The sequence below is a fragment of the Anomaloglossus baeobatrachus genome, assembly GCF_048569485.1.
Source record: "Anomaloglossus baeobatrachus isolate aAnoBae1 chromosome 5 unlocalized genomic scaffold, aAnoBae1.hap1 SUPER_5_unloc_21, whole genome shotgun sequence".
In the NCBI taxonomy this organism is placed as follows: Eukaryota; Metazoa; Chordata; class Amphibia; order Anura; family Aromobatidae; genus Anomaloglossus; species Anomaloglossus baeobatrachus.
Genome location: NW_027441797.1, coordinates 409585 through 421606, shown reverse-complemented (window position 1 = coordinate 421606; position 12022 = coordinate 409585). Strand labels below are relative to the sequence as shown.

Here is a 12022-nt window from a genome sequence, read left to right as displayed (position 1 = left end):
AGTCGTCCCCAGAGGGTTGGACTTGTGTAGTTTGTCCCCCTGCCCACCAAACGCCCTCCCTAGCCTGCCCAGACGTCATTTCAGGTTGGGCCGCACCTAGTTCCCTTTTCCAGCCATCTTCAGTCCCAAGGCCACTGGCCTATTTGTTGCTGGAGCAGCAGAAGACACCGAGGGGGGGCAGGAAGATGACAATGATACCAACACTGTCCCTAGTGGAGGTAAACCACAGGTGCTGTCCTTATTTGAGGACGTCAAGCCACACATGGCATCGCACCATTATTCCGATAGTCCCAGACAAGAACGCCCTAAATATGTGACATGGAAGCCTCAAGAGGCTGCAGTCCTTGTGAAGGAACACTGAGATATATACACCTATGAGTGACGTGTCATCAATAATTGATGTTTGTTACCTTGGACCTGATGTACAGGTGCAGTGTTAAGGAACAAGTGGGTGAAAGAGCCCTGACTGTTAGACTGTTACCTGGTACGGTTTTCATGCTAAGCAGTGAGTTGAACGTTGTATGCGTACTCACTGGTCTTGTTTTAGTAGATGTCAATGTATTCTTACCTAGAATTGAATACATTGGGGAAGACCCCTAAACTTTGGTCTTAATCGGAATTATTGAGTAGTCGATAGACCGTTAGAGCTCCGTCCTAAGGTTCGTTGGGCGCCAAATGATAAGGCCGTAATTTAGGTTGATGCAATCTAATCATGCATCCCTCTTAAACTGTCTGCAGTCCAAATTATGAGTCACTCGTGGTAGCATGCATTACCCTCTCTTTCACTCACACCAGAGAGACGTGCTCAGATATGAATAGAAAGTAAGACTGATTTATTTCCGGAAGTGACAGTGACAGTCCCGCCCATAATCACTTGCCTGCGCACACGTCACCAGCAGTCACAGTGCTCAGTCCCGTGAGACTGGCACTGGGCATGCGCGGGGATGGCTGGAGCAGTGGGCGGCGTCCAAAAGTATGGAAATCAGCGATGGGGGCGGCATACAGGACCAGGGGGCAGAATAACGGCCATCAGGCTGCCCGCCCCCGTGTCACATTTATAGAATCCGAAGCCAAAAAGGTACCTCTTTATAAACTCTTTTTTTTGGTCAGAAAGGGGGCACAATACTAACAGGGACCTTTCTAGAATGCAGCCCACGAGCTGCAGAGGGGGAATCTGTTAGGTTTTAGGGGAAATTTCTGCTGACAGGTTCCCTTTAATAACCGTTGTATTTTTCATATATTTACACAGACCCCAATTTCTTTGGGAACATTTATATGATCCTGTTGTGTGGAGCCAGTTGCGTAGAGCAATGTTAGTGTTTCTGGGTTCCAGTGTGATCACTGGGTGATAGGGAATTGGCCAGGGTGGCGTTTCTTCTGGATACAAATCTAATCCCTTTACTTGGAATTTTTTTCAATACATCATCCACCTCTAGTATGGGCAAATATTTCTTTATTGTTTTAATGACCCGATAATAATCTGAACTATAATCTGTTGAAAAAACAACAGGGGCAGAATCAGTAAACCATGTAACTTGGATTTTATTATTATGGAAGAACCTTTTTATCTTTGTTGAATTAAGAAAAAAATGTTTAATTCAATTGGAACTTGGAAGCCGGATCCTTTCTTTTTCTTCAAGTTTAGTGATTGTCTGCAGCCCGGTCTGGCTGTTTCTTGATGCCTTCACCGTTCCTTTTGGTAGTTCTCCAGATGGGTGAGCTGGTAATTTTTCCTTTTATTGAGCTCAGCAGACAGTATCACACAGGATAGGATTAGATACACAGCTCTGCAGACAGTATCACACAGGAGAGGATTAGATACACGGCTCAGCAGACAGTATCACACAGGATGGGATTAGATACAGCTCAGCAGACAGTATCACACAGGATAAAATTAGATACACAGCTCTGCAGACAGTATCACACAGGATAAAATTAGATACACAGCTCTGCACACAGTATCACACAGGATAGGATTAGATACACAGCTCTTCAGACAGTATCACACAGGATTGGATTAGATACACAGCTCAGCAGACAGTATCACACAGGATAGGATTAGATACACAGCTCTGCAGACAGTATCACACAGGATAGGATTGGATACACGGTTCAGCAGACAGTATCACCGGTACACACACAGGCCGACAGGAGGCAGGCGGGGTGGGGAGAGCTGGGTATCTTATTGGAGACGGTAGCAGCGGTGGTGGGGGGAGGGGCTCTGGTACTCACATGCTCTGCATGCACACACGCACAAACACACACAGCTCTGCTGCACTGCATGCAGGGGGGATAGCGGATGGCTGGGAAGAGCAGAGGGAGGGGGTGTCATTGGAGACGGTAACAGCAGGAGGAGGGGAGGGGAGGTGTCCCGGCGTCCCGTACTCACACATCGCGGCGGTTGACAGGGGTAAAGTGGAGCAAACAGCAAAGGCTGTGAGCTCCACAATGATGGCACTGATCTCCTCCCTCTGCTGTGATCTGGACAGCCCAGGGGCCCGTCCAGGTCACAGCAGACGCCTTCTCTAATGTTACTAAATGGGGTCGGAGCCCCACTATCAGAGTCTATGCCCAGGGGGCTGCCATAATGGAGGTGAGTAACTCATTACAAACACCAAATCCAAGATGGCAGCCCCCAGTGCCTTCAGTAAAATTAGAATTAAATAATAACTAAATAAGCAGAGATTTTAATTTTGTATTAAATATACTGATTTTTTTTATGTGTCACAAACACTGAGGTATCGTTACAACACATCTTTAGGTCCATTGCCCAGTTCGGTCAAGTTAGTTATTATAAAGTTTACATGAGCAAATCTTTGATACTTAATATGGGAATTTCGGAAAACATTAAAAAGAACTTGGAGGCTGAATTCCCACTGACCTGGGTAACAGATAAAATCCCCTACCTGGGCATTCACCTGACTTTCCCGATCAAAAATTTAGAAAAAGTTAATTAGTTAAACTTAATGGGAACAACTGGAAACATAACTAGTGAAGTACCTCTCTATGGTCTCCTTTATGTGGCATCTCCGCCTCACGAAAAAGGTGAGGATTCCAGACTATCCAACAGTACGGGCGGGTACAAATATGTGGCTATCACAAACAGTTGGGCACAAGCTGATTCCCATGAGGATCAATATGATTCCGATGTTGGCTATCAGTAGAGTAATTCCCTTTGCCAATCTAGATGAGTGGATATCAAAAGGCATATCTACGACGGGTTGTATTATGTCAGGGGGGTCCTAATGAATTTCTCAGATATCATTGACAAATATGGAGTACACAGCAGGGATTTTTATAAATATCTCCAAATCAGGCACCTAATAGCTGGCGTATCATCAGAACAAGACACCCTTATAGCCAAATATGAAAATTTCTTTACAGTTAATAAAGATTCGGCTAAAGGGATCTCAGTAGCATACGAGGCCCTGAACTCGGTGCAGCCCCCCACACTCTCTACCATATGTGAAAAAATGGGAAAAAAGATTTAGATACTCGTTACTTGAAGGAGCAATGGGTGCATGCGTTCCAATTGCATAAAAAGATGTTGCATTGCATTAATCATCTAGAGACCTCCAGAAAGATTCTTTATAGGTGGTATTATACACCAGTAAGATTAAACAAAATCTTCCCGCATTCCTCAGATACATGCTGGAGGTGTGAGAACTCTCCAGGCTCGTTAATTTACATATGGTGTGAATGTGGAATAATCCAACAAGTTTGGAGAGAGGTGCAACAATTACTGAGTAAAGGTTTGGGCTATGCCTTTGATATGGGCTCGTGAACAGCTTTGCTGTCTTTAGGATTAGAAACTATGACCTATGATGATGCAGTTATTACCGCCCATCTCTTGACAGTAGCTAGAGCTAGCATTGCAAATAAATGGAAACAACAGTCTGTACCGTCCATTCAAGAAATTATAACGAAAATGCAGCACAACTGTATTATGGAACATATGATTGTCAGCAAGAAAAATAAAGGTTTCCAGTTTGAAGTGTCCTGGGGGAAATGGTTAGACTTTTCTAGACTATCGTGCCATTAACAGCTGTTAAGATGAGTAATTTCTAAACTAGCTTAATGTTTAGTGTGATGCATATTAAAATGGAAGAGTGGCTCCAAAAGAATTGGACCAGGTATAAGAGAATGGGATATCAAGTGTGGAGGAGGGGGAGTTATTCACATATAATGCGTTGTCAAATGTGAATAAACCATGTTCATGGTGTCTGTGGGGTCCGGGTGCACACGTTCATTCATCCAGTTAGGTGCAATTCAATGTATTGGTTATACTTGATTATACATGTTAAATCTTACCATATATATTGGTTTCTTTAATCATTATAAATATGTCAAAAGAAGCGTGTAAAAGGAAATGTTACAGCATGTACTTACTATTGTTTGAAAAAAACAAAAAATTTGTTACAAAAATATTGATTTTATAATCACTATTAATACAAAAATAAAAAAGCGACATCTTTCCTTTAAGCAATTGTAGCTGATTTTTATATAAAACCCTTTGAATTATGGTACATCATTATGGCTTCTCCCGTGTAATTCATCTGACAATAGGACCTGATTAATGTTAAAAACACTGTCAAGTTCGGAAAGCGAGAATGGCTGCTCCGCTCTGTTGGTTTTCTGATGTCGGCAAGACTTGATTTACCAGTTAAACATTTCAATTATTCACAACATGAAAAAGGTTCCTTCCCTGTGCGGCTTCTTCAGATGTTTAACAACATCTGATTTCTGAGAATTACTTTTTCCACATTCAGAACATAAAATTGTTTATTTTGTGTGATATTTTTGATGGTAAACAAAGCTTAATTTCATAGTAAAACATTTACCACATTATGGGCATAAAAATGGCTTCTCCCCTATGTGATTTTTCTGATGTCTAACAAGGTCTGATTTCTGAATAAAACATTTCCCACACTCTGAACATGAAAATGGCTTCTCCCCTGTGTGAATTTTTTGATGTTTAACAAGGTCTGATTTCTGAGGAAAACATTTCCCACACTCTGAACATGAAAATGACTTTTCCCCTGTGTGAATTTTTTGATGGTAAACAAGATTGGATTTCTGAATAAAACATTTCCCACACTCTGAACATGAAAATGGCTTCTCCCCTGTGTGAAGTCTCTGATGTTTAACAAGGTCTGATTTCTGAATAAAACATTTCCTACACTCAGAACATGAAAATGACTTCTCCCCTGTGTGATTTTTCTGATGTCTAACAAGGTGTGATTTCTGAATAAAACATTTCCCACACTCTGAACATGAAAATGACTTCTCCCCTGTGTGATTTTTCTGATGTCTAACAAGGTGTGATTTCTGAATAAAACATTTCCCACACTCTGAACATGAAAATGGCTTCTCCCCTGTGTGAATTTTTTGATGTTTAACAAGGTCTGATTTCTGAGGAAAACATTTCCCACACTCTGAACATGAAAATGACTTTTCCCCTGTGTGAATTTTCTGATGTCTAACAAGGCTTGATTTCTGAGTAAAACATTTCCCACACGCTGAACATGAAAATGGTTTCTCCCTTGTAGGAGCCATTTCATGTTCCACTTCCTTTCTGTAACTTTTATTTTGCTTACAATTCTGTGATAAATGGGAATTTTGGACTTGTTTGAAAAGATCAGATGATAGAGCTTTCCAAGGAAGGACTGGAGGTATATCTGGGACAGCAGCATGCTCTTCATATGTATCATGTGTGATACTTTCATCATCTGTTTTAAATTCTGAAGATATTAGATGTCCATCTGAATTCCTGATACAGTCATCGGCTAAAAATAAACACAATGTTATTATTTTTTAATGATATAATTTTGAAAGTAGATTTATTTTTTTTAAACCATAACATCAGAAATTAAATTAGGAAAAAAATTATTCTGAATCTGTTTTCCAATTTCGAGATCTAATGCCGGCGTCACACAGTACGATATATCGGGCGATATGTCGTCGGGGTCACGTCGTTAGTGATGCACATCCACCATCGTGTGACATATCATACCGTGTGACACCTCCGAATGACTGTGAACGAACACAAATATTCACCTTATCGTTGCTCGTTGACACGTCGTTCATTTTTAAAATATCGGTCCTCCTTCTGTGCTCCGGTTGTTCATCGTTCCCGAGGCAGCACACGTCGCTCCCTGTGACACCCCGGGAGCGACAAACACAGCTTACCTGCATCCCGCCGGCAATGAGGAAGGAAGGAGGTGGGCGGGATGTTACGTCCCGCTCATCTCCGCCCCTCCACTTCTATTGGCCTGCGGCTGTGTTACGTCGCTGTGACGTCGAACGTCCCTCCCCCTTCAGGAAGAGGATGTTCGCCGCCCACAGCGAGGTCGTGCGGGAGGTAAGTACATGTGATGGCGGTTACCGACTTTGTGCGCCACAGGCAATGAATTGCCCGTGACGCACAAACGACGGGGCGGGTGCGATCGCTCATGCGATCGCACAATATATCGTCCCGTGTGACGCCGACATAAGAGTTACATCTTCGTTAATTCTGATCTCCCATTCCTAGCACCAGTTCTTTGGAATGTGCTACAGTAAATAATCTGACTGATTGTCGCAATGTGACTGTAGGATAATGAAGAACAGGAGCCTCCTATACTTTCTTTCATGCTAGGAGATCTTAGGCTATCCCTAAACTCTGGATTACCTTTGAACGTTGAAGGAAGGGGCAGGAGTATGATGGAAATACAGATTAAGACAGGTGGGAAAACCAAAATTCAGACACACTGCAAACTCACAGAAATAAATAGTGAGAGACTAAGGAGAAAAGCAAAAGCTGGAAAGCAGAAACAAAACGACAACAAGGGTTAACACCATAACTGCTCACAGCAATAATGCACAACAACCACCAGTTTGTATCACAATACCTCACCAGACCTGTATAGGTAAACTACAGCTGACATTAATGGAATAGTCCAGCCAGCATATACAGAAGGGGAGTGAATGATACTGGCTCCCCTACAGCATGCAATGAAATACATTAACAAGGAGCCCAGCAGAGAATAACTCTTGCTAGTCTTACTAAGTATGTTGTTTGACGCCGGCGGCTCCCTGCGCTGCTCAGTCATCAGAGAAGTTAGCAAGCAGGGTGCCAGAATCTATAATTTCTACAGATCCTGATGCCGCCATGACAGTTGGCGATGCCTGCAAACATCTCGTTATGACATTGATCCATAACATAGACAATTTCAAAAAGGGGTTTTTATTTGAAGACGAAAATAAAATAGAGACAGATGCCAAATATTTAATGAGCTTGTTCAGGACTGTAACATTGATGGCCTATCCTATATAGGCTTTGTAACGAAAGCAGGTAGCAGGGTCTTTGCTGTCTGTGCAGATAAACATTAGGGCTTCAATTCATCAAGACCGGGGATGTACACTGAATATTGATGTCAGGGACTTGAGTGAGATTTCTGGCATAGGGAACATCACAGTTTGTTATGAATTAAGGCCACTTACACACAGAGATAAATCTTTGGCAGATCTGTGGTTGCAGTGAAATCATGGACATATTGTTCCATTTGTACACAGCCACAAACCTAGCACTGATTGTCCACAATTTCACTGCAACCACAGATCTGCCAAAGATTTATCTCTGTGTGTAAAGTGGCCTTTAGAGAAACGGTGGTATCACACCCTTTTTCTGGCCAAGCTCTGCCTATTTTTGCAAAGCTGGTTAAAATTGGCGTGAAACCTCCAAAAGTCGCACAATTTATTTTTTGTACATTCATTTTTTATTGACTATTGACTACTTTTCTATTATTCAGTTATCTACACACACACACACCAGCCTGTCTCCTCTTCAGCTTTATCCTCCTGCAATTAAGAGACCTTTGGTCACATGACGTGATGTCAAAAAGGTTCTTAAGCAGTCCTATAAATCGACATATAAACACTGGGGCCCCTAGAAGAATGGGGGCCCTGTGAAATTGCCCAGTTTGCTCTCCCTTTCCCCTAATACCAGTCCTGCATGCCAGCCTGTTTTCTGTTCAGTTCTTTTAGACTCCTGCAATTAAGAGACCATTGGTTACATCATGTCACATGACTTTGTCACAGGCGGGGAGGGGACGCTGCGCTCACCCACTGCTCGGGTCCGGCTGCTGCTGCTCGATGGTGGCTCGAGCGGTGGGCCGGATCCCAGGGACTCGAGCGGCGCTCCTCGCCCGTGAGTGAAAGGGGGTTTGTTTGGTTTTGGGATATTGTCCGTGACGCCACCCACGGTTGTGGTGAGGTTGTGACACCACCGCTGCTTTGGACGGGGATCCCGGGAGCGGTGACAGGGAGCAGCTTGGATGTTGTTTCTCCCCTCCATGGATAGGGGAGTTGGTTGTCCCGGGGCCCGGTGAGGGAGGGATGGCAGGCGGGTTACGGGGCCTGGTGAGGTGCAGGGTCGCGGGGGCAGCGCTGTGCCGCACGGCACGGTGGTACTCACTCAGCCAATGATGAATGCAAAGTCTCCGGTAAAACAAACGGCTGGGTGGACGGGTCCCACAGACGGCTGCGGTAGCTCTCCCGGTAGGTTGGTGGTGACTGCCTTTCCCTGCACCTGTGTTGTGTTCACGGTTCCAATGGCTTCCCACCGGTAACCCGCTCCCCAGCTTGTATGGATGCTGAGGGAGACCCTTTTACCCGCAGGCTCTGGCCCTGGGAACTGTAGCCTTGGCGGTGACTGTATTTCCCTTCACGGTTTGAGCTGTTGCCTTCAATCGGCTCTTGACTGCTGGGAAACCCCGGAGGTTCCCTTCGCTAATGGATTTGACCGGTTTTACGGCGAGTCCTAGCCTGCCGAATAGTGCTAGCTTCTCTTTGTTCCCCGATCCGGTACCGTCGGGCCACCGCCCATCCCCGGTCCTTACGGTTCACTCCAATCAGCCTCTCCTGCAGATGGTCACCAATGTCTGCCAACCTTGCTGTATGTGCCCGGGCCACGCACCCGGACACGGTCAGTCTCCTCTACTACCACTTCACTCCTCAAAACTAAATCTGACTTCTTTTCCCGCCTCCAGGACTGTGAACTCCTCGGTGGGCGGGGCCAACCACCTGGCCCACCCCCTGGTGTGGACATCAGCCCCTGGAGGGAGGCAACAAGGATTTTTGTTTGACTTCGGTGTGCCTAGCCGGGGTGTGGGGTGTGTTGTTGCAGTACGTGTGATGTCCTGGCTTGTTCCAGGGCGCCACAACTTCATCAATGGTCCTTAAACAATCAACCTTACAATACAACTGATGGGGTCCTTAAGAAAGTGGGTTCCTGAGAAATTGCACAGTTTGACTCCTCCCAACGCTGACCCTGACTGTAACTAGGGCTTATTTTTTAGGAAAACAGGCTATTCATGAACCCTCTGCAGGTCTTTGAGTTTCCTTCACAACAACATAGAGAAGGGACTAGAAACAAACAGCAGAAGAAGCAGAAGCAAAGAAAATACAGCTGAAAAAACCCAGAGCAGAAAGCCTAAAAATGTAAACACAAAATGAGTGCAGAAAGTAGATGAGTAGATATCTCTTACTTGATAGAACTGGAGGAAACACATCCTGAGGAACATCGGGATCTTCTTGTTTACAGTCCTGTGGGAGAAGAGGACGGGGACATCTCTCTGGTGTTGTCCTCTTACTGGATAGACCTGGAGGAAACACATACAGGGACTGAATTCATTCCTTACATACAGATAATTATAGGCCATGTGTATTTAGTCCTGTCTATTACCTGGTGATGTGAGGGGCTGGGGAACCTCCATCATGACATCCATGTACAGATCTTTGTGTCCTTCTAAATACTCCCACTCCTCCATGGAGAAATGGAGAAATAGACAGTGACATCCTGACACCTTATAGGAACCTGACACATACAATGATACCATCACCCCCGATCCCTTCATAGCGTTACTGTATAATGTCCCAGCATTCCCAGCAGTGTCACCTCTCCAGTCAGCAGCTCAATCATCTTGTAGGTGAGTTCTAGGATCTTCTGGTCATTGATGTCCTCATGTATCGGGGGGTGAGGTGGAGGCCCCGTGATTGGGCTCAGGGGTCTTCCCCATCCCTCAGACACAGGGGCCTGACAGCGCTCACTAGAGGTCTTCTTCACTACTGTGTAATCCTGGTTATGGAGAGACACAGTAATAAATCTCACTCCAGACATTTCCAGAGTCCTCACCTCTCCAGTTCTGTCCATCTGTTATTCCCATGGATAAGAATGATGTAATGTGACGTCATCAGAATCTCTCACCTCTCCAGTAAGCCGGAAGAGGATCTCTAGGGTGAGGTGTAATATCCTCTCCGCCATCTTGTCCCTGTCCATATCCATCCTTGATGGGTCAATCAGGAGAATTCTCTTCTATAGAAGATCTCCACTGAGAGGATCCGATATTATAAGGACCTGAATGGGAAGGAGATGAGGCCATATGGAAAATTAATATAATAAGATAAGGGAGTTGAGATATCATTTGAGTAGTAAACATGAAATGTGCTATGTAAATAGTACAACTGTAAAAGTAGCACATTATTTTTATAAAAAAACACAAATCTTCATACGGCAATGTGAGCGGAGAAAAATAAAAGAGTAATTGCTCCCGTAATAAGAGTAGGGAAAAAAGAAAGAGCAAAAACAAAAAATTCCCAGTTTTTCGGGTAAAAACAGGGCAATGGGATTAGGATTCGATGTTTTCTAGTTTCTAACAGAAAAAGAGGGGCCCTCACATGGTGTCCGGATCTGTGCACTCGCTGACGTGCAATTTACCGCCCATTTCTTGTTCGAAGGCAGCAAAATAGTGAAAATTATCCCAATTACAAAATGTGCCCACATTATATTTCACTCCGAGACTAGAAAAATTATGTAAATAAAAAAGTTTAGATATTCTAAACTGGTTTCGGAGCTCGTAGACTTTACATGTCCAGGCCATCTGACTCCTACTATGCAGTGATGTTCTACAATGTCATTATATAGCAATGCATCTATGCGCAAACATGTAGCAACGGAGAGGAAATCCGTCCATCTCTACATAAGGAACAGACAGTTTATTACTGCCTCTGCCTTCTCTGTCACTGTAGACATACAGTTAGGTCCAGAAATATTTGGACAGTAATGTCTGTTTATTTACTTTCACTTACAGATTACTGATGAGTGTGTCTCATAGATACCTGCTATCTCTAATCTAGCGCTCAGTGGCAGCTGTGGACTGACATTAACTCCTTATTACCCTGATTGCCACTGCACCAGGGCAATAGGAAGAACCGCGTCCAGCACCAGAATTGGAGCATCTTATCAATGTGCCACTTCTGGGGCGGCTGTGGGCTGCTATTGTTAGGATGGAAAGGGCCAAATAACGATGGCCCTTCCCACCCTAATACTATCAGCCCCCAGTTGTCTGCTGTACCTTGGCTGATTTTAGAAAATGGGAGGGGGGCCCACGTCATCTTTTTTTTAAAATAAATCAAATAATTTAAAAAAAAAAAAAAAAGCGCTTGGGATCTCCTCTATTTTTAGTTTAAATTAAGTTTTATTATAATTTTACACAAAAAGTAACATCAACATCGCAAATCAATTTATCAGTATATGGAGTAATCACATTGAGAAGGCATGTAATTACAAAAAGATAAGTCTAATTTATATCCCAACAGTTAACATAAAATAAACATCTCCTCCGTGGAAGCTCAGGAGGTTTTAAGATGGTGAGTAGGCTAGTAAGATCTGAGTAAAAAAAGGAGTAGGAAGGGGAAAATTAAACAAGGCCTTGAGAGGAAGGAACAAGAAAGATCACAGATTAAGCAAGTGGGAACAAACATAAGGGAAGTCCGAGGGAAAAAAAATGTCATCCAGCCTGTGCGGGCCCCCCCCCAAACAGGGATGGACCAGTTCCTGCTCATCTTAGTCCCCCTCGGCTAGCCATGAGTCTCTATCAGGCGAATCCCTGAACAAGATCCATGGGGTCCATAGGTCTCGGACTCTCACTGATGTTTCCGTGGTTTGTCCGATCAGTTCCTCCAATCTAAACATGTCATTCAA

At 44.0% G+C, this 12022-nt stretch overlaps 1 protein-coding gene across 1 annotated transcript; it reads right to left on the bottom strand.

Annotated features, from left to right (window-relative positions):
* Nucleotides 1–4477: 4477 nt before the first annotated feature.
* On the bottom strand, nucleotides 4478–10159 carry LOC142259004 (uncharacterized). Its single transcript, XM_075331542.1, has 4 exons — nucleotides 9938–10159; nucleotides 9725–9803; nucleotides 9528–9641; nucleotides 4478–5786 (listed from the first exon to the last, which is right to left on the bottom strand). Exons 1-4 carry the CDS (start codon nucleotides 10157–10159, stop codon nucleotides 4846–4848), a joined length of 1356 nt encoding a protein of 451 aa, XP_075187657.1. The 3' UTR covers nucleotides 4478–4845.
* Nucleotides 10160–12022: the final 1863 nt, after the last annotated feature.

What these genes read in the sequence shown, in the direction of transcription:
- LOC142259004 (XM_075331542.1), bottom strand. Translation starts at nt 10,159, where the DNA reads ATGTCTGGAGTGAGATTTATTACTGTGTCTCTCCATAACCAGGATTAC. An exon ending in TTGAGCTGCTGACTGGAGAG is followed by an intron (nt 9,804 to 9,937) that starts GTGACACTGCTG and finishes TTCTCCATGGAG; the next exon opens with GAGTGGGAGTATTTAGAAGG. An exon ending in CCAGCCCCTCACATCACCAG is followed by an intron (nt 9,642 to 9,724) that starts GTAATAGACAGG and finishes TGTTTCCTCCAG; the next exon opens with GTCTATCCAGTAAGAGGACA.